Source organism: Cricetulus griseus, chromosome 3 (genome assembly GCF_003668045.3).
Source record: "Cricetulus griseus strain 17A/GY chromosome 3, alternate assembly CriGri-PICRH-1.0, whole genome shotgun sequence".
Classification (NCBI taxonomy): domain Eukaryota; kingdom Metazoa; phylum Chordata; class Mammalia; order Rodentia; family Cricetidae; genus Cricetulus; species Cricetulus griseus.
The window spans coordinates 39,439,743-39,461,197 of NC_048596.1; the positions used below are offsets into that span (position 1 = coordinate 39,439,743).

A 21,455-nucleotide genomic window follows, 5' to 3' on the forward strand; every position below is an offset into this window, starting at 1 on the left:
TGGATGTATGTCATGTGTATGCAGGTGTCCACTGAAACCAGAAAAGGGTGTTGGAGCCCCTAGAGCTCAATGTGGTTGTGACCCACTAGCCCACCCCTTGTAGATTCCGGGAACTAAACTCAGTCCCTCACCAACTGAATTATCTCCTCAGCACTGGTCACTAAATTTCTGACCTGACTTCTTGAAAAGCAGATATCATTTAAGAAATTAAAGTTCCCTACACGATATTCAGCTTTGGACAGAATGAGTAGGACTAGACAAATCTATCAATTTACACATAAGGATAACTCAAACATATTTTTAAAATGTTTTACACTGTTTACCAAGGCTGTTCCAAATCACAAAACAATTTCTTTTTTAGTGGCTTGTTTGTTTTTTAAAATGAAGTCCACTTTATCACTACATGTATGACCAAATAAAGCTAATTGCAATCCAGAACTCACAGTTCCCACCAAGAACAACCCTGCACTCTCCCAGGAAGTAGTAAAGACTATGAAGAGCTTTTGAAGAGATGCTCCAAGAACAACTTGAGCCCTGAGACACAGTGGGGGGCCAAAAATGCTAAGAAAGCCAAGTCTTCACATTTACAGTGTCCCACAGATTCCTCAAACAACTGCTCTCATTCATAAGATGACACATCTCATCCTACCCGTGGATTAGGTAGTTGGAGCCAGCCTAAGCAACAAAAGGTTGCTTTTGGTTTTTGTTTTTTTTAGTATTCTACCTCCTCAACTTAGTTCCCCACCACCACCACCGGTTTTCAAGACAGGGTTTCTCTGTGGCTCTGGCTGTCCTGGAACTCACTCAGTAGACCAGGCTGTCCTCAACTCACAGAGATCTGCCTGCCTCTACCTCCCAAGTGCTGGGATTAAAAGCGTGCGACACCACCGCCTAGCGCCCTAGCTCTTCTTTTAGACTATGTTCGTCTTAGCTCTTTTTTTTAAACTATGCTGTATGTGAGAAGCCTTAGTGCTTCTTTTAGACTATGTTTGATGTGCCCGAATACACATGCACCCAGTACATACCATCTGGAGCATATTTTGAGGATATTCCCAAAATGACTGCAAGCGCCACGAAAAACGAGAAACTGGTTATAGCAAAGCAGATGAAGGTGTTCTTATGTCTCTTTTGCTTTCGATTCTCCCTAGGCGTTTGTTGCTCCTCAGGGGAGAAAGCAAAGGTTGCTGGGCCTTCTTGGTTGGTGGAGGTCAATTTGGCTGAAGCAGGGTTCTTTGGAGGAGGAGGAGGACGCAAGGGAACCACCTTCCCAGGAACGTAACCAGGTGAGCGATGGCCGTTTCCGTTTTGCGGTTGCAGGAAAGCAGGGGAGTGTCCCCTGGAACCAGCGGCATACATGATACCTTGTCACTGTGAAAAGGAAAAGAAGGTTTTAAATGTGTACACTGTAATGGCTTTAGAACTCTGTTTGGAAACAGAGTCCTGTAGACCAGGGTGGGCTAGAACTTAATATGTAACCCAGGCTAGCCTCCAACAAATCTACAAGTAGGCATCGTTATCCCCATTTTGTTCATGAAAAAGCTGAGCCCTAGAAAGAGAACCACACCAGCCTAGGACCCTGACTCTAAAGACCAGACTCTTTACAGTTTGGGAGGGCATAATCAGAACCTAACAGGCCTCAAACCAGCGTGTTAATCTCTGGAATCTCCCATGAATAAATTCACTCAACTAATAATGCGTGATTCTTTTTTAGCTGAGAAAAACCTGGACACACACAAAGACCCTCCTCTCTATGTTCATTATAGTTAGCACCAAGAAAGAACGAGTTGTGAATAAAACTGTTGTAGGGAGATGGGGAGAGAAAGAATAAAGAAGGGAAGGTGGAGGGAGAGCTAGCTCTACCATGTAATGTCTTGCTACACTAACTGTTGATAACTATAATGTGCTCAACAGCTTCAGAAATGTGACACCCAGCCTCTTCCATTGTTTCCTTAACAACCCAGAGCATCCCGAGTCACCTGACTTCATGCAATACCCTCACAATAAATTCCCCGTGTCTGTTACCAAACAAAGAACAAGAATTCAGTCGTGCAGGGAGCTCCAAATTGCAAACCCATTAAACATAAAATGACCCACTAATAAGTATCCCCCGGACCCAAATGACATGGAGATCAATGGAGAACACAAAGGAATTGATCATGAGTTTACATGAGGCAAAGACCATTCTCAGTGTCAGTGGGTCTGTCGAAATGCCTAAGTCTATGGGCATTCACTCGATGTGTGAATAAAAGCCATTGTTTAGATGAAGAAACTTCCACTTCAGACAAAGGGAAAACACCGCCATCCAAGGTGCTATTGAGGAAGCTGCTGTATGACCCAAGGATCAGATCCAAACAATGAACACAGCCAAGCAGACAGAGTGTGACAAAAAAAGAAGGAAAAAAAAAAAGCTGTCCATTAACAAAGAAAGGGATAGAGGATGTTCCTGAGTGCCAGGATCGAGGGGAGGGGACACAACTGTCATGATCTGCTGTGACAGGGGTGGGATCTATGCCCCTAGAGCTTCAATCCTTCTGCCTCATTGTCTCAGGGTGAGAAGGGCTGGTGTTATTTATCAAGCTGAAGAGCCCTTTCGGGAGACAATGTGTCACACCGGATGTAGCCACAAAGAAATAAAAAATAAAAAGCAGTGAGAGGCTCCAGGGAGTCACCAATCCACTGGAAATAACAGAATAGCATGTCCTCAATGTCACAGAATGGCAACTTAACGTGAAAACTCAGAAGGCATCTGCCATAAATGAATCCTTCTGAGTCCATTAGCCCACTGGCTGACAACTAAAAATGAACCACCATTCTTGTCCTCAAAAGTTAAACAGTACTTCCATATTTTAAAATAAACAATGTGGTAAAACAAAAAAATCTTATTTTCAATTCATAAAAATCCTTAAAATTGTAAAACAGAAACATGTTTCCTTAGGTTTCATTTCACATCGATGGGTTTACTCTAGACATGGTACTATGAATACATTACTTTAAAAAATACCGATTGCCACTTAGAGATCTAAATTATTCATGAAAAATGACGTCTCACTAATTCAGGAAGCAGCAGTTCTGACGCTGTCAGAGAAACGATGAGGGTCAGACAAAAGCTTTGCAGCATCCTCAAGAAATCTAGCTCCCAAACTCAGTTTTAAATCGCTTGTTTGGAAGATAAGGTAAAATTCACCCACGAAATACTGCCAAAATGTGTTCAGCCTCCCAAACTCTCAAAGTTGTTTACCCCTGAAAATCCTGCAGCAGCAGGACACTGAAGTTTCCTCTGGTGTTCCAGCCTCAGTGTGAGCATCAAACACAATCTGGTTTTTACTGGAGCCTTATTTTTCATTTTATGTGCATTGGTTTTTTGTTTTGTTTTTGGCTTCTATGTATATCTGTGTGAGGGTGTCAGATATTGGAGTTACAGCTGTGAGCTGCCATGTGGGTACTAGGAATTGAACCTGGGTCCTCTGGAAGAGCAGTCAGTGCTGTTAACCACTGAGCCATCTCTCCAGCCCCCACCATTCACCTTTTAAAGGTCGTTCTTGTAGTGAAAATCAGATTATACAAAAGGGGCTCATCCATATTTTACTATACTTTGTTTTGTTTGATTTGCTTGGTTAATTGGTTAGTTTTTGGAGACAGGGTTTCTCTGGGTAACAGCCCTGGCTGGCCTTGAACTCAGAGATCTGTCTGCCTGTCTCCTGAGTGCTGGGATTAAGTAGCATGTGCTACTATGGCATGGCACAGTCCCTGAAATAAACAAGCTACCCACAACAGGAATACCCAAGTCTTTCATGTAGAGATCAGAGAAACATTCTACAGTTTTTAAAGCATAATTTTTGGTGTTTTATGATATTTCAAAAGTCCTTGAAATAACCATCGTGAGTATTTACTTACCTGATAACTTAAAAATATTAGCTCAAAAGATGTAGTAATAAATCATAAAGCAAATAATTAAACATTTTACACTGGTAATGCAAGGAAATATGTAAGACAGATAACTAAAAGAAATTTTCTAAGATTATAAAAACCTGACTCGAAAATGCTGATAAAAAGCATTCAAAGAAATATGGAATATGTAATATTTTTTTTCCAATTCTCAGTTCCTCCTCGACCACCCACCAAAATAACCCTAAAACCTCCCTGTTATTTTAATTATTATTCTTGAGAAACAGGTATGTACATGCCTCAAATAATAGCAAAGCTGCAGGAACACATACAGCTGATAAAGAGCCACAAATTAATTTATATGGTATAAGTACAGCCAGTTATCACAGAAAGCAATTATTTTTAATTACCATAATATTAAGGGCAAAATGGGTTTTTAAGCTATAAGAAGGGGTGTGGCCTTGAGAACACTGTTTTTTGCAGGGAGGGGTTAAATAACTGATGGTTTAACCCCTGTCTTGTCTAGGAGACTATCTCAAGAGTCCCTAAGTCCTCAATCCATTTGCTCTTCCTGTACTGTTTAAAGTCTTCCTTTCAGCCGTATGCTTCAATTAGTTTGTGTTCTTATCCTTGGTCTCACCTTGGTGTTTACACAGGACCTTACACACAACAGGTACTCAAGAAGTGGTCACTGTGCTTAGACCTGCAAAGGAATTCATCATAAATGCTAGGAGGTGAGGGGTGTGTGTGTGTGTGTGTGTGTGTGTGTGTGTGTGTGTGTGTGTGTGGTGCGGTGGTGTGAACACACCACCACACGTAGAAAAAGAGATGGGTAAAAATCTATCTGATTTTGTGTTATGTTAAGTCCCAGAAAATCTGTTAAATGATAGATTTCTCTATTTTTCTCTCTTCCCATGACTCCTATCTCTCTCCACCTCTTCTCCCCACTGCCCCCTCGCCAGGAATTTTCTATTTAACACTTCAAGATTCTTGAGGCTCTGAGAAACTACTATGTGCCATTGACTGCAACTGGGAGAAATTAAGAACCTTATTTCGAGAGAAAAAGTCAGTTCTTGTTTAACTATTACAGTTCTAACCTGCAGTCTGCTGACTGATAGGTTGATTCAACATCAGCAAGCAGGAATTTTACAAACTTGCTGGCTACACGTTACCTTTCCACAATGTGCCATAATGGGTTCAATCACACAGTATGAAATGTGGTAGACACAAGGAAAAAAATGGAAAACCTTCCCTTCCACTTCTTGCTGACAGGAAGAAGCGATTAGACGGCTCAGAGGGAAAGTCCTCTGTATGCGGACACAGCAGATGCACACCAAGGTGCTGATTACAGTGACGGAGGACACCTGCTCTCATTCTGTATCATCATCAGTCCAAGTCACCCAGCCCTCTACCCACTGTACAGGCAGACTCCCACTGTCCTTCATCAGACATGCATGCCCACACCCAGTCATATGGAACACTCCGTAAGAATCCAAAAGCCAGGCAGAGTGGCGCACACCTTTAAACCCAGCACTCAGGGAAGCAGAGGAAAGGTGGATCTCTGTGAGTTTAAAGCCAGCCTGGTCTACAGCGTGAGATCCAGGACAGCCAATACTATACAGACAAACCTTGCCTCAAGAAAAAAAAAAAAAAAGCCAATCCTTTTGCCTTGTTTACACTCTTTCATGTTCCCACTAGAGTGTGTGTGTGTGTGTGTGTGTGTGTGTGTGTGTGTGTGTGTGTGTGTGTGTGTGTTGGGATTAAAGGCATGCACCACAACCACCAGCTCCTCCAAACTATAATCTTAAAAAGAATCATTTTTTTTTGTTTTTGGGGTATGAGTGCTCTGTCTGCATATATGCCTGTATGCCAGAAGAGGGCATCAGAACCCATTGTAGATGGTTGTGAACCACCATGTGGTTGCTGGGAATGGAACTCAGGACCTCAGGAAGAGCAGCAAGTGCTCTTAACCACTGAGCCACCTCTCCAGCCCCAAGAGAATCTATTTTTAAATGAAAACCTTAGGCTTGTGGAAACAGCCAAGATATCAGCATAACCTAATCAAAGATTTCCTAAGCAAGGTAATAATTTTTGAAATAATCAACTGAATGGCCAACAATCTTTGCTTCTAAGAATGTCTGTGCAACTTCTTAAAATTTGGCTAGGCAATTTTTCTCTTTTATTAAGATCTTACAATAGCTCTACAATGTAATCAGTGTTGGGTCCAAATAGTAAAAGCATACAACGAAAAGTAAAACATTCCGGAAGAGGTGTACACAAATTATAAAAGCAAATAAGACATTTTACTATGGTCATCTGAACTTCTGACCCAGCCGAGCTGTTGGCTCCCAGCTGCTTTGAATTTTCAATTAAGATTCTATATTCCCAACTTCCTGTTTCTTAGAAAGAGACACGGCAGGGAATAACATCACAGTGACTTTCAAGTTTGCAGTTTGGTTTAGTTTAAGGGATAATGTTAGGTGTCTCATTTAACTTTTCTTTACATAGAGATTGTATCTGCTGCTACACAAATGAGCTCAGGCTTGAACACACAAAACTGCTTAATAGGAGATAAATTCAGAGCTGGCGGTGCTGGCACACAGCTTTAATCCCATGCTAGGAGGCAGAGGCTGGTGAATCTGTGAGTTCAAAGTCAGCCTGGTCTACAGTGTGAGTTCCAGGACAGCCAGAGCTACACAGAGAAACCCTGGGTAGGTCGGGGTGGGGATGGGGGGGATAAACAGCGCCTGGGAACTTTTTAGGGCCTTTAATTTTTCAAACTCCAATGTCATAAAAATTGTGTATTTGAACATAGATTTCTGTGGAAAAAAGAATGGTTGGAAAGGGTGAGTATAAAATACGTCTTTCTAAAATAACCACTATGAGGAATTCTGTACAAATCCTATGTCTATACATATAATGGCTCTTGGAAGAAAACAGCAGGTTGAAAAAATTACGTGCTCTTTCCTCTGCCATCTCATACTTGAATAAGCACAGCCCCAGAGAACCAACCACAGGCCCCACAGCCCATATGCACTGCTACTACAGGGCACACACTCCACCAGGACACTGCATCTCTTAATCCCTGCCATTTCCATCCAGTCTCAAAGCCAGGGTATGTCACAATCCCTGCAACTGTCTGGCTTTGGAATCTTAGAGGGCTTTCATTGCAACTAGCTTACTTTACAGTGATCCTGTTTCATTGTCAAGAAGCGCTGTGTACCCAATCAAGGTTCCCAGGTACTAGAGGAACAGATATGCCCTATTACAAATGGTCCTGTGGAATGAAAAAATAAGGGATTCAGAAAGTAATTATTGTATATTCTCCTATCTGCTTTCTCCACTTGATCAATGTAGATGCATAGGATGGGTATCACCAAAATTAAGTACTAAGTATTATTCACATTATCTTCCTCACAAAGAAAAACTCCTCTAAAATATACTAAATCTATTTACAGAAAATACAGGGAAATCATAAGGAACCTTCCAAACATACAACGCTAAAAAGACTAAGTGCACTTAAAAAAGAAAAATCACTGCCACTAATCATTTATATTCGAATAAGTATTTTTACTAAAAATTACTTTTCCTACTCCAAAAATCACATTTCAATTAAGTTATACTGTCCTAGGAAGCTATAGTCAGGATATAGTAAACACTTGAAAAACAAAAACTGCCCTAAAGACCTCCTGAAACTGAGAAGCTTCTGTAAGGCAAAGGACACAGTCAGCAAGACAAAACAGCAGCCCACAGACTGGGAAAAGATATTCACCAACCCCACATCTGACAGAGGGCTGATCTCCAAAATATACAAAGAACTCAAGAAGCTAGTCTCCAAAACACCAAACAATCCAATTAAAAAGTGGGGTACAGAACTAAATAGACAATTCTCAATAGAGGAATCTAAAATGGCTGAAAAAAAAGTGTTCAACATCCTTAGCCATCAGGAAAATGAAAATCAAAACAACTCTGAGATACCATCTTACTCCTGTCAGAATGGCTAAAATCAAAAACACCAATGATAGTTTATGCTGGAGAGGATGTGGAGAAAGGGGAACACTTCTCCACTGCTGGTGGGAGTGCCAACTTGTACAGCCACTTTGGAAATCAAGAAAATGGGAATGAGTCTACCACAAGATGCAGCAATTCCACTCCTAGGCATATACCCAAAAGAAGCACATTCATACAACAAGGACATCTGTTCAACGATGTTCATAGCAGCACTATCTGTAATAGCCAGAAACTGGAAGCAACCTAGATGCCCCTCAACCGAAGAATAGATGGAGAAAATGTGGTACATTTACACAATGGAGTACTACTCAGCAGAAAAAAACAATGGAATCTTGAAATTTGCAGGAAAATACAAATGCAGGATGGAACTAGAAGAAACCATTCTGAGCAAGATAACCCAATCACAAAAAGACAAACATGATATGTACTCACTCATATGTGGATTTTAGACATAGAGTAAGGGATTACCAGCCTACAATCCACACTGCCAGAGAAGCTAGTAAACAAGGAGGACCCTAAGAGAGACATATATGGTCCCCTGGAGAAGGGGAAAGGATCAAGATCCCCTGAGCAAATTGAGAGCATGGGAAGAGGGGGGAGGGAGCTATGATAATGAGAAGGGAAGAAGAGGAAGGATGCAGAGGTCATGAGGGAGCAGAAAGGTTGAGTCCGGTGTAGATTAGAAGAAAGGATATGTGATATGAAAGGTAGGGTTTTAGTTGGGGGGAGGGGGTGTAGGGGAGGAAGGGAGGGAGAAGGGAACTGGGATTGTCATGTAATTCAAATAAAAGAAAAAACTGCCCTAAAAATAACAAAACAACTAAGTATTTACTTAAAAACCTGTAAATGTTCCTAGTGAAATCAGCCACTTAGGTACAATTTCACTGAGTGTATCCTCAGCAAGTTACATTGTAATCATCTGTGCAGACACAGATCCCCCTGGAAAGGGGCTGGAGAGGTAGCTCAATGGTTAGAGAATATGTTATTCCTGGAGAGGACCCGAGTTCAATTTTCAGCATCCACATGGTGGCTCACAACCATCTCTAACTCCAGTTCCAGGGACATGATGATTTCTTATGACCTCCCTGGGCACCAGGCATGCATGTGGCGTACAGATAACACATGTGAACAAAACATTCATAACACAGAATACGTAAATCTTTTTTTAAAAAAATTTTAAATATTTAGAAATATCTGAGACCAAAAGTCAGCCAAGTGAATACTTCCTAACTGTAGAAGTGTCCTTTAAACAACAGCAAGAGAGCTGGCCCCTGCACTCTGGAGAGATGGCCCCCACCCCTCACCACAGGCCAAGGTGAACTGACCCTGAAGGCATGCATGTAGGGGAGCTGACTCCATCCCCTCACTCAAGGTGGGTGGCCCGATGGTCGCAGGGGACCAGGACCAGCTTAGCTACTATCCAGGCCCAAGGCCGGGCCTAGTATCTACCCCATCTAGGACCTGCTGGAGCTGGTGAAGGGACTGGTCCTGTGGAACAATCCCAGAGGACTTCCTGTGGGGATCAAGTGATGGTATAATACCAGAAACCAGAGGCCTTGAACCAGACCACTGACTCACTGCAATAGACACTTGCCAGGAAAACTGATGGGACAAATGGGTATACTATATGGCACACGGAACCCTCCACTGCCACCAGAACTAATGGATTGGGGCTAGAGAGGCAGGGAAGAAGCAAAGAGATTTTTGTTGTTGGGATTTTTGTTTTGGCTTGGTTTGGGGGTTTTTGTTTTGTTTTGTTTTTGCTTTTGCTTTTGCTTGTGTTTGCTTGCTTGATTACTTTTATTTGTTTCCTTATATGTGGGGCATGGCAGGGTTGAAGGGAGGATACGGGGGAACCAGGAGGTGAACAGAATTGGAGTACATGATGTGAAACTACCAAAGAGTCGATAAAAATTCTTTTTTTAAAAAAAGCCCTTTAAGCATTTTAATTAATTCTAATGTCCCTGTCCTTCAAGCCATATGAGGAAGATGTCTGACAATAAATCTCCTGAACAGCCCTGCCCTTTCAGCTCTGCAAATGAAGTCCATAAAAAGCAGTGGGTGACAATCCTAAGTCCTCAGCAGCTGAAACAAGCCCAAGGCTGAGGTACATCATCACCCCAGTGTTAGGAAAAGTACTGCCTATCTGCAGAATGGAGGGTTGAGGCAGCAATCAATATAGCTAATACTACTTGCCCAAGAGAAACAAAAACAAAAGGGAGCAGAGCACACAAGCCTCCAGGCGGAACTGCGGAGCTGTGGATTATGAATGGCATTCTTCTAGCCTAAGGTCCTGCAATAGGACCAAGCACCAGACCAAACCAAACTGGATTCACTCACTCATGCTCAGTGCCACATAGCCAAACTGTAATTAAAAGGGAAAAAGATCTCAAAACAAAAATTTGCCCTGAATATAGAACCTTGCAGTCTACATGAGCCCTACCAGTAAGGACCCTCCTGCTGCTGGGCACAGAAAACAGGAACCGGCCTTAGGCAGATGCCAGTCAGGCGGCTTTTACTGACTCTTCTGTTTCCTTGTTCCTACCTTACAAAGCCAGCCTTTCTGCAGAGTGAGAGCCGTCCCCACTCACAAATCCCAAATAAAAGCCAAGCAGATCCCCAGCTGTATGCTGTGTGGTTTGTACTTCCGACAGATCGAAAAGGCTCCTCACTTTGAAGAATTAGACAAAGGCAAAAGAGTCATTTGCATCTCAGCCCTCTGCTGTTTCTTTTTATCCCATTACTCTTCTTCAGATTCCTTCCCTCTCCCCCCATTCATCCTCTTAAAAAGATCCCCGCCTCTTCCAAGGCTCCCTAGGTCAGCCCCCCACCACCATTTCACCCTTGTTCCCCATTGGCTAGAAAGACACGGAGGCTTCCAACCTACTGACAGTGACAGATGGCTGTGCAGAGGCCCACAATGGAGGCCCCTGAACGTCATCCCCTCCCAGCTGACCTTCTGAAGAAAACCCCAAAGCTGGTGTCTGACCTGGAGGAGGCCGATTTAATTAATACAGCAAAGGGCAGGGCTGCCAGCGGTCTGCATTGGCTGGCTGCACCCTCTGCAGACTGTCAGGGACAACCCTTTAAAATGTTGCTCAAGAAGAAAGTGCCAGGCGGGAAGTTATGCCAGTAAGAGCTAAAAGGTAGGGGAAAGGCTAAAAGAAGAGGTATACTTGACTAGTAAGCACAGATACATCAAAAGGTCATGATCTAGAGACACACTAACATTGAAAGACTATGACTCACAGAATAAAGACTATGTTCTGGCCTGTTTTTCAAACCAAGGACAATTATCAAAGATGCCCAAACTGAAATGATCCAGGCTATTCAATCATGGGACCAGGACCCAAGTATACTACCACCGTTCCCCCTAAAATGAAGTGTTCTAATCAGAGAACACAAAAACAAATTCCAGTTTGTTTGTGTTTGGTTTTTGAGACAGGGTTTCTCTATGTAGCTTGGCTGTCCTCGTACTCACTATGTAGACCAGGTGGCCTCAAATTCAGAGATCCACCGGCCTCTCTACTGGGATTAAAGCTGTGACGGTCATCTCTTGACACAAGAGTTCTGCTTCACAATGGACATGGTGATTACAACATGCACACACATGTGTGTGCAGCATGCACACATGCATGCACACGCATGGCTGGCCCTCCAATCAAGAAGCCCCAAGTCTAATGCTAGGCTAAGGGTGGTGGGGAGATAACAGGAGTCAACATGTAAGAGCAGTACATGGTGGGACAAAGAAACTAGCTTAGTGGACCTGAATTTATGCGATCTCATTCAGTTTCCATGAATACAACACACTTTGAGATTCCTAAAAGCCCCATCAAGTGGGCTCACCCGGGACCACTCCCACCAATTCCCTTACCTTGTGAGGGTGCACTAACAGCCACCTCTGAGCTCTGACACTGATTGACAGTGCACCAACAACAACCAAGGTGATTGAGGAAACGGAAGTGTCTCGTAGTCTTTGAATCCCGCAGGTATGTCAATTTCAGGAAAGTTCTAAACCAGACTACAAAGGCATACTCCATCTTCTCTCAGAGCATGTGGAACCTCAGCCAAGCAAAGTGGCCATATTACATCTTGTCAGCAATTGCCCTGATGTTCAGCAAGACTGCAGGCCTTGTACTCTCGAGTTGCTCCTCCCATAAGCAAGATGGTGGCTGGAGTTTGTACAGCTAAACAAGGGCTGAAAACCTGAGAAGCATGACCAAGTGTCCCAGACTCAATAACAATAGCAACAAAAACAAAAAGGACTAGAAGGTTCCAGGTCAAGATAAGACAACGTAGGCAGCTAGGAAAAGCTAGCTACTGGCTGACCCTGGTGAAAATGACTATAGGTCAGGTCCGTGTCTACATTTGGCCTTGTGAGCTAGACCTTTGAATTCATCCCATTTCCTTCCACAGCACTAGCTCCTCACCACAAATGGCATTTATTTATAGGTGATTATTCCAAAGGTGGTTGGGGAGTGGTTATTAATGCAGTCCCAGTGAGCAATTAAAGCCACTTCTTTAACTTCATGAGTACGATCTTTTTTTTTTAAAGATTTTATTTATTATGTATACAACATTCTGCTTCCATGTATATCTGCACATCAGAAGAGGGAACCAGATCTCATTACGGATGGTTGTGAGCCACCATGTGCTTGCTGGGAATTGAACTCAGGACCTCTGGAAGAGCAGTTAGTGCTCTTAACTCTGAGCCATCTCTCCAGCCCCCCATGAGTACAATCTTTTAAGCTTCGTATGGGGCCGTCATAGTCAGTCAACAAAGTTGATTTTATAGTAGTGGCATTTTCAAAACAAAAGACGCCCACAATGAATTTTCCTCATTTCTTCTGAAATGGGATGTAGGCATATTTTCTGCTACTAACTCAAACTTGCCAAACTATTCATTCTTTGGAAAAGAGTATTGGAACCAATAGCCAAAACCACTCTAATGCTGAAGGCTTCCAGCCTCTAAAATGAAAGCCAATAACTAAGTAAAAGCTTCCAAAGCAGTAACTGGTTCACTCAAGAGACTTGGTATGCAGATCTGACCAAGAAGACACCTAGTTTGTGGTGCAATAGGTTGTGTGTTTTAAGATATTCCATCAAGGGGCTGGAGAGATGGCTCAGCAGTTAAGAGCAGTGCCTACTCTTCCAGAGGACCGGGGTTCAATTCCCAGCACCTACATGGCAGCTCACACCTGTCTGTAACTCCAGTTTTAGGGGACCCATCACCCATGGCAAAACACCAATGCACATTAAAAAAAAAAAAAAAAAAAAAAAGCTGTTTCATCAAACTCAGTCATTTCTCAGTGACTCAACATGAATTGCCCTAAACTGCAATTCTTTCCAGGAACCATGCCCCAACAGCATTTCTACACAATGCTAAAACTATCTTAATACACTAAAACTAAGACCATCATCTCTCCTCAGCAACTTGTATAGCATAAAACCCTCATCCATGTGACAAGTAGAAGGAGGTGGACATGGAGTTCAAGGTCATCCTTGGCTGTGTAACAAGTTTAAGGCCAGCCCAAGCTACTTAGTCAATACCTCAAACAAGCAAACAACACAAGTTCTTAATAAATACAACTTTCTATTTGCCTACCATCCAAACTAAGAAGCCACCCTGGTGCACTTCATGTGAAAAGGTCACCATTTCTCACCTTGTAAGAGAATGTCTTGCTACAAGCCTGTCTACAGAAGGAATCTACTAATAATTTCAAAACAGATTGGTCTCACAGATCAAAGGACTCATTTGTAAGGAGACAGCAATTACAGTTTCTGGGTCTGTTTCACTTTTTAAAAAGACAGTTTACAGTGGAGTGGTGGTGGCCCACGCCTTTAATCCCAGCACTTGGGAGGCAGAGGCGCATCTTTGTGAGTTCGAGGTCAGCCTGGTCTATAGAGTGAGTTTCAGGATAGCCAGGACTATACAAAGAAACCCTGTCTCAAGGAGGACCCTAAGAGAGACATAGATGGTCCCCCAGAGAAGGGGAAAGGGACAAGATCTCCTGAGCAAATTGGGAGCATGGGAGGAGGGGAGAGGGAGCTAGGAGAATGAGAAGGGGAGAAGAGGAGGGGTGAGGAGGACAGGAGGGATCAGGAAGGTTGAGTCGGGGGAAGAACAGAGGAGAGTAAGATAAGAGATACTAAAATAGAGGGAGCCACTGTAGGTTTAAAGAGAAATCAGGCACTAGGGAAATATCCAGAGGTCTACAAGAATGACACCAACTAACAATCTAAGCAACAGAGGAGAGGCTACCTTAAATGCCCTCCCCTCATAATGAGATTGATGACTGACTTATATGCCATCCTATAGCCTTCATCCAACAGCTGATGGAAGTAGAAGCAGACACCCACAGCTAGACACTGAACTGAACTGGAATCCAGTTGCAGAGAGGTAGGAGTGATGAGCAAAGAGGTCAAGACCAGGCTGGTGAAACCCACAGAAACAGCTGATCTGAACAAGGGGGAGCTCATGGACCCCAGACTGATAGCTGGGAAACCAGCATGGGACTAATCCAGACCCCCCTGAACGTGGGTGTCAGTGAGGAGGCCTTAGAAATCTATTGTAGATCTCTTGTAGTAGATCAGTATTTATCCCTAGCATAGGAATGGACTTTAGGAACACATTCCACATAGAAGGATACTCTCTCAGCCTAGACACACGTGGGAGGGCCTAGGCCCTATCCCAAAGGATATGACAGACGCTGAAGATCCCCATGGAAGGCTTCACTCTCCCTGGGAAGCAGAAATGGTATGGGATAGGTAGGGTGTTAGTAGGAGGCAGGGGAGTAGAGAAGGGAGAGGGAACTGGGATTGACATGTAAAACAATCTTGTTTCTAATTTAAATAAAAATGAAAAAAGAAAAAAGAAACCCTGTCTCAAAAAACTTAAAAAAAAAGACATTTTACTAAACACCTTATACTTCTATCTAATACCATGTGCCTTGCCTAATCTAAAAAAATGCAATAAAATATTTGATGAACATAGGTCCTGACAACCAGCATTAAAGGTTTCTCAAAATGAGCAAAGAGAAAAGAAAAGAAAAAAAACCACACACACTACTCCTAGCATGCTTTTACTCTGATTCACAAAAATGTCTGAATGTTTCCAGGAACTTGCTTCTTAGGAAAAAAAAAAGTGCACTTCTACAATATTGCAAATTTGCATCCTGTTTACAAAAAAAATGCAAGTAAGCTGACATTTTTTACATGAAGTTCCTTATTTGACAGAAATTTATCACAGCTCTCACCCTACTACATGCACCATATCATGGATAAATAAATATGGGAGATGAAAAGACATGAGTCTACCTTTTAAACCTAGGTACAATGGCTTTCTAAGCCCAAGTGAAAACTATTTAAACACTTAAATAACTAGCTGCCAACAAAAGCAAAATGGAATAAAAGAATAAATAGGGAAGGTGGGGAAAATTACCGTCTGGAAATAAGAACAAAGGGGTTCTTGTCCCTGCCCAGCCATCAATTCACTACATGACCTTACCTAATTAGTGAGCCTCTCGGGTCTCCACTTCCTTACTTTATCATTATTTTTAGGATCCCCTGGAACCACAGGCCAGGATCCGGCATGTACAGCAGTGTCCAACACCCTGACTCACATTCATGTCACCCAAAAGAGCCACATTTAACTTTATAGCTTTAAATACCGGAGTTTGGATTTCCATCCAAAGCAACTTACAAAGTGTCAGCTGACCTTGTGTCCATTTCAAGTAGAGAACTAAAGCAAGTTAAAGTTTCGAATTTCACCCCGACGACAGCTGCTGTTAGGACAGCATTTAATAGTCTCCTTGAAAAATTACACCTCTTTACAAACGGAGAAAATAAAAGTGATTTTCATAGTCTCAGATATGCAGCTGCCCCACCCCCCACCCAATTCCTATGTTGGCCTTGTTGGGACAGCTGAGTAGAAGGGAGCTGGCTTGGGAGGCAAACTCAGACAAGGCCCTCTTGAGTGATGCCCTGGACCAGACAGCCCATCCCTCTCATCGGTGCTCACAAGCCAGTAAAAAGCTTTCCTGTAAGTGACAAGGGAGGTACATCACAGATTAGCAGCCAGGTGGCAGTTCCAAACACCTGCTTCCATTCTGAAAAGAGCCAATAAATAGGAACCTATGGCTGAGGCCAGTTTGATTAAGCTATAATTTACATTTACTTATAGCTTATTTAAAACTACAGTAATAAAGTACCTTTGGAATGGCAGTGTTGGTTCAGTAATTTGCATATCAATCATAAACTTAATTGACTCATATATATATATATACACATATATATATATATATATTCAACAAGCATTTTAAAATTTATCTCATAGATGAAGAAATTTAGTGTTAACAACTGCCAATGCCTTCTTTTGAATCAAGCCTGACTTCCCTCCTTCAATTTTGCTGGGTGTAGTAGCAGGCCAGTAACCCGGACAGACAGTCATGATGGCTGTGACAATGAGAGGCCAGCCTGTCTCAAAACAATAAAACAGAAAAATAAGTGGTCCTTCTTATGCCAGTTTTCAGTCTCTACTGTTTTGTCTGATTTAACAAATAGTTTCAGAAACCATTCTACTGCCCAACCTCCAGTAGGCACTTCCTTTGTCCTCCTGAAGCATAGGTACAGCGAGTCTTGGTTCACACACTGATAAGATCTTAGTGTTCAGTGTTTGTGGTTTGCTTAGGTCCCCAGCTACACTCATTTCCTCAACTGCAGCCTTACTCATCTTTGTCATGAAAACACACAGGGATCTCCTGCCCTCTGGCTTCCCATCTGCAGCCTGCCACTCCTTCACTTCCCTCTCCCACTAACAGAAAGTGCCACAGAGCATGCTGAGAGTCCTTTCAGATGTCTGGCACACGATGAGCGATTTATAAGTATTCAGTTAAAGGATCCACGGCAGATGGATAGATGGGTGCATTACTAATAAGTATTTCAGTGCACTTTATAATGTATAGACATTTATAAATGTGGGTCTCGAACCATAAATTCAATAGTGATTTGAGTTTTTGCTTTCTGAAATGTGGCACACAACTATTACGTGGTATCCTTTCAGTTTCATAATGGCCCACAAATCCACCTTACTTTGCCCATTTTCTTGGTAGCTGTGAGGACAGGCGTGGCTATGCCTCCTATAGTGTAACTAGGGTGTCACCACATTCCGATTTCATGCCATTCTAATGCTTCAGGATATCCACTAGTTACAGGCTAGATGGAGAAGAGAGACCTTCCTCAATTAGCCATGGAACTGCTAGTGCACAGAACGTCATGGGAGTCCAACAAAGAATTTATATCCTAATGTCTGTACACACACACACACAAATGCACCCAGATATACACACTCACCACACTTCTCAGCTTACTCTCACCCACAGGCGGACAGAGAACAGGTGATGGATCAGAGTTCACTTCTAACCTTAATCTTCTGTCCTGTAAGGACAAAAGTCAGATAAACAGTATGAGACAAGCTGAATTTCAAGTCAGAAGACAAATTTCCAGCCCCAACCCATAACGTCCTTTGAATTTAGAGCACATAGACTTATCAAAGGTGAGTTATTTCAAAGACAGGAGAAAGCACCCTGGCAAGCTGGCCTCTCTTTACCAAGTGAACAGCATGCCAGGTGAACATTCTGCTTTCCCCAGAAATGCAAACTCAAAAGAACTATTTGCTAGATAATGGGGGACACACCAAAGTAGGACCTCCAGACCAGTGCTGAAGGTTCAAGCTTCCTTAATCTTTAGGGGTATATATAATTCGTGTTTAGCGGCCATTTCCAACAGATGTGCCTGGTTGCAGTGGGAATTCAAGACTCCCTCAGCTGGGATGGAACTTCTCTCCCACTCTACTCCCTCTAAATTCGCTTTTTCCTGGCAAGAGCTCTCAAGACATCTGCACACCTTCCACATGTGCGACGGTGAAGCATCGCACTACATCACTGGCACAAGAGAATCCAAGAAAGTGAGTGGAGTCTAATGAAAGTTCCTAAAATACTAGGCACTCTATCTTTAACCCCAACTGCTGATGAAAGGATATATATCAAAGTCTGTTTTCCTAACCTTAGGCGGAGGACTTAAGTGAGGTGTTTCCGCTCCAGAGAGAGGGCGGGTGACAAATATCAACCTTCAGTAGAGGGTATGTAGGCAATTCGGGACCTTGGTTTTATTGCTCGAGGGTAGTTAAGTAGTATTAAGTGCTGCCCCTCAGGGCACTCACAGTGAGAACCCCATTCTTTGGAAGACGTGCGGTGGGGGGGGGGGGGGGCTGGGACTGGGGTCCAGTGCTAAAACTGGTCCCCAGCTTTAAAGACGCCCAGATTCTGAAGCCTTGACTTACCAGAAGTATCAGGGTCACTCTAACTCAGGGGAACAGGAGACAAAGATCCCCCCACAAACTTTACACAGGCGCGCGCTCGCGGACGCCAAGGCTCCACAATGCACATTCCTCCGACCTTTCACTGCAGTCCGCATCCCCCACGCAGCCTTTCGAGAAAGTTTAGGGCTGTTCACACCGACTTTAAAATGTCCATTGTTACCCTCTCCGGGAACGCAAAGCGTGCGAAAAAAAGGATCAAGCCCCGATTCCCAAGGACCCCTTTTCGTGGAAGAAGGCTGAGTCTCGGGGCGCACGGAGAACCGGGGGTGGGGGGGAGGCGCCGGCGAAGGCGGACGCTGGGACCCACTGGATGTTGTGCTTCTCCGCAAAAACGCCAGCGCAGGGACGGCCAGGCCTTCGGGACGCCAAGGTGCGCGAGTCCGGTCCGCGCCCTCCCGGCCCCTGGGGACCGCCGAGGAGGCGGGGCTGGGGACCCGCGACCGGCGGAGCCTTACCTTCCCCTCCCCCTCCAGGCGTCGGTCTACTCAGGTGCCTACGCGGTAGCCCGAGGAGCCGGAGAGGAGCTCCCGGAGTCCATGCGTGCGGATCTCCCCTCCATGTCCAGGAACCCGAGACCCGCCGCCTCTTTGAAGCCAGGCGCAGCGCAGCCCAGCCTCCGCCGGAGGAGAAACAGTCGCGACCGGGGAGTAACGCTCCTCCCTCCGCCTCCGCGGCCACCTCCTCCAGCCAGCCCGGCTTGGCGCTCTTGGATCCTTCCCTCCTGGAGGAAGAGGAGGGGAATCGCCGTCCAGGCGGCGCGAACCCGTGCGGCCCTGAGACAATAGCGACAGGGCGCGTTCCCGAGCCGCGCAGGTCCCGGGTCGGCGAGCGCCACGGCTCGCTAGGGTCCCCCTCGGCCGCCACCGGCCACACAAGCGCCGGCTCCGCTGGGCCGAGAGTGCTGCGGATTGGGCAGGCGGCCGGGAGCGAGGGAGGCGGGCGCAGAGGCGGGGCTTATGGGCGGGACTTGTCGGCGGAGGGGCGGAGGCTCCTCCCATCTCGTGCATCAGACGAAGGTTCAGCGCCTCCCGCTGACTCCAGAGCGAAGGGCTCACACTGGCACTGCGGGCGGCCGGGGCTACCAAGAGGCGCCCTGGCCTTTGCTGCAGACGACCACCTGGGCGTTCGCGGGAGCCGGCTTGGCTGAACCTGAGTCTGCGCTCTTCAGTATCCTTAGCTGAGCCTGAATCTGTTCCCGTTGTCTCCTGCTGACCAGAGCCTGTGACCCCATCACCTACAGAAAGCTGACCACGCTACTGGGCGTCCATAACCTCCAGGTTTAAGCCGGATCCTCTGCCCTCATCACTCCTAACAGAGTCTAATACTGCTGCCCTGTCACCTCATGGTCAGTCCCCCATCAGGCGAAACTGAGCCTGCATTTTATCTGGCCGGGCCAAGCTGCTGAACCCTCATTACCACCACCACCCATGCCCCAGGGTTGATTTCTGTTCTCTTCCCTCTTCACCCAAAAGCTGAGATAGTCATCATCTTTGATCGCGCCCCTAATGAAGCTGACTCGGCACCGCATTATCCCCCAATCATTTCCCGCAAGCTCCCACACCCCCCCCCTCAAACTTTCTGAGCCTCAGTTCACGGCGTCTCAACTGCCCCCACCTGGCCAGCAAGGGATCTGGGGTCGCAGCCCTCCCCGCTGAGGCAGCGTGCTCTTGACTTCAGACTGTTGCGTTGGGAGATTGGAGCAGCCCCAGCATCTCGTTCAAGAGGGCAGAATAAATATACCTAGATCTGGCCACGCCTTCTACCCACGATATTCTGGAGTGGCTGAAACTTGCAGCGGGCGGGATGAAACTCTAAAAGCCACTCCTCAGCCCATCCTACACCAAAATACACCAGTGGGGTGGCTCAAGTAGTCCTGCCACCACCTGTCCCCTCGCGGAAGTTGCTCTTGGAGAGGAAAGGCCTTGCCTACAGCAAAGGGCGCGACCTGGCTTGATCCGTTAGACCCACGAGGTCTGGAGCTAATGACAGCTGCAAGACTGCCAAATCGGGATAGTCATCATCCTTTATTTAATTCAGAGCTGGAAGTGTTCCTCCTGGGGAACTGTTTCAACAAATACTGTACAGACGGGATTGTTCATTTTTCAGTCTTGCTTTTTTTTGCTTTCGCCACCCTTCCAGTAAATCTCAACCCGGTAACCATGACACACCAGCAGGCAGAAGGGGAATACCCTATTTCCAACGTTTGGTTCAGGACTTCGTAGAACTGAATCAGTGTTTCCAGACTGGAGCCGGTAAGAATCTCCTGAGATCCTGAAAAACTTGGATTCCCCCAACAAAACTCTTTGCACTGAGTCAGAGGTGTCTGCAAAATTCAATTTTGGAACCACTTCCAGAATGCATCCACAATTAACTAAAAACCTTGGAAAGATGCACCCAAGGAGCCTCTTCACCTGCTTCTGAGATGTCACAGAATCCTTACCCATCTGCCATCTCCAGCCCCACCCCCTTTTGGGGGAGAGAAAAAGGACGACTTAAAATAACAGCGCAGATTGTTTTCTGTGACAAACTGTAAAAGAAGAAGGACACTTTCAGTGGCTTCAAAGTGACATGTTTAGATCTTGAGACACCCCCCCTGCCCCCAGAGGTAGGGGAGATTTCTGAGATATTATTCAGTGGTAAAGAGCATTTGCATCTCTTCCAGAGGACCCAGGTTAGATTCCTAGCAACCTACAGACAAGCTCACAACTGTCTCTAACTCCAGTACCAGGGGATCCAATGCCCTCTTCTGACCTTAATGGTAGGAACACAGACACACATGCAGGCCAAATACACATAAAAATAAAAATAAGAGTAATTCTTTAAAAAAGAAGAGAGGCAGGACTCTCTCATGCACACACACACACACACACAGAGAGAGAGAGAGAGAGAGAGAGAGAGAGAGAAAGAGAGAGAGAGAGAGAGCCCTAAGAGCCCTAATCCTGTTACCTTCTGGGTGTGGAAATGGCATCTTTGCAGAGGTGATTAGGTTAAGCTACCAACGTGAGCCCTAACTGCAATCACACTCACAAGAGGAAGGCAGAGAGAAATTTAAAATGCCACCAGGGAGGCAGTGACAGAAGTGACACAACCCAGGAGTCAGGGGGGAGAGCAGCCACCAGAAGCAGGAAAGGTCCAGGAAGAATTCTCCCTAGAAGCTGACTGCACTAGTGAAACGAGTTCA

At 44.9% G+C, this 21,455-nt stretch overlaps 1 protein-coding gene across 6 annotated transcripts in view; it reads right to left on the minus strand.

Annotated features, from left to right (window-relative positions):
- The window catches only part of Cemip2 (cell migration inducing hyaluronidase 2), an 87,706-nt gene extending 67,734 nt beyond the window's left edge, over positions 1-19,972 (minus strand). Inside the window, exons 1-3 of one of the 6 annotated variants that reach the window (XM_027406527.2) lie at positions 18,730-19,175; positions 17,248-17,331; positions 1,026-1,368 (exon numbers count right to left, since the gene is read on the minus strand). In XM_027406527.2, coding sequence (XP_027262328.1) covers positions 1,026-1,356 — 331 coding nt within the window. In that variant the 5' untranslated portion in view covers positions 1,357-1,368; positions 17,248-17,331; positions 18,730-19,175. Of the gene's footprint in view, positions 1-1,025; positions 1,369-17,247; positions 17,332-18,235; positions 18,606-18,729; positions 19,176-19,888 lie in introns of those variants that run through there. The other 5 variants (XM_027406528.2, XM_027406529.2, XM_027406526.2 and 2 more) reach the window with 5 other exon arrangements.
- Between the last annotated feature and the right edge of the window lie 1,483 nt (positions 19,973-21,455).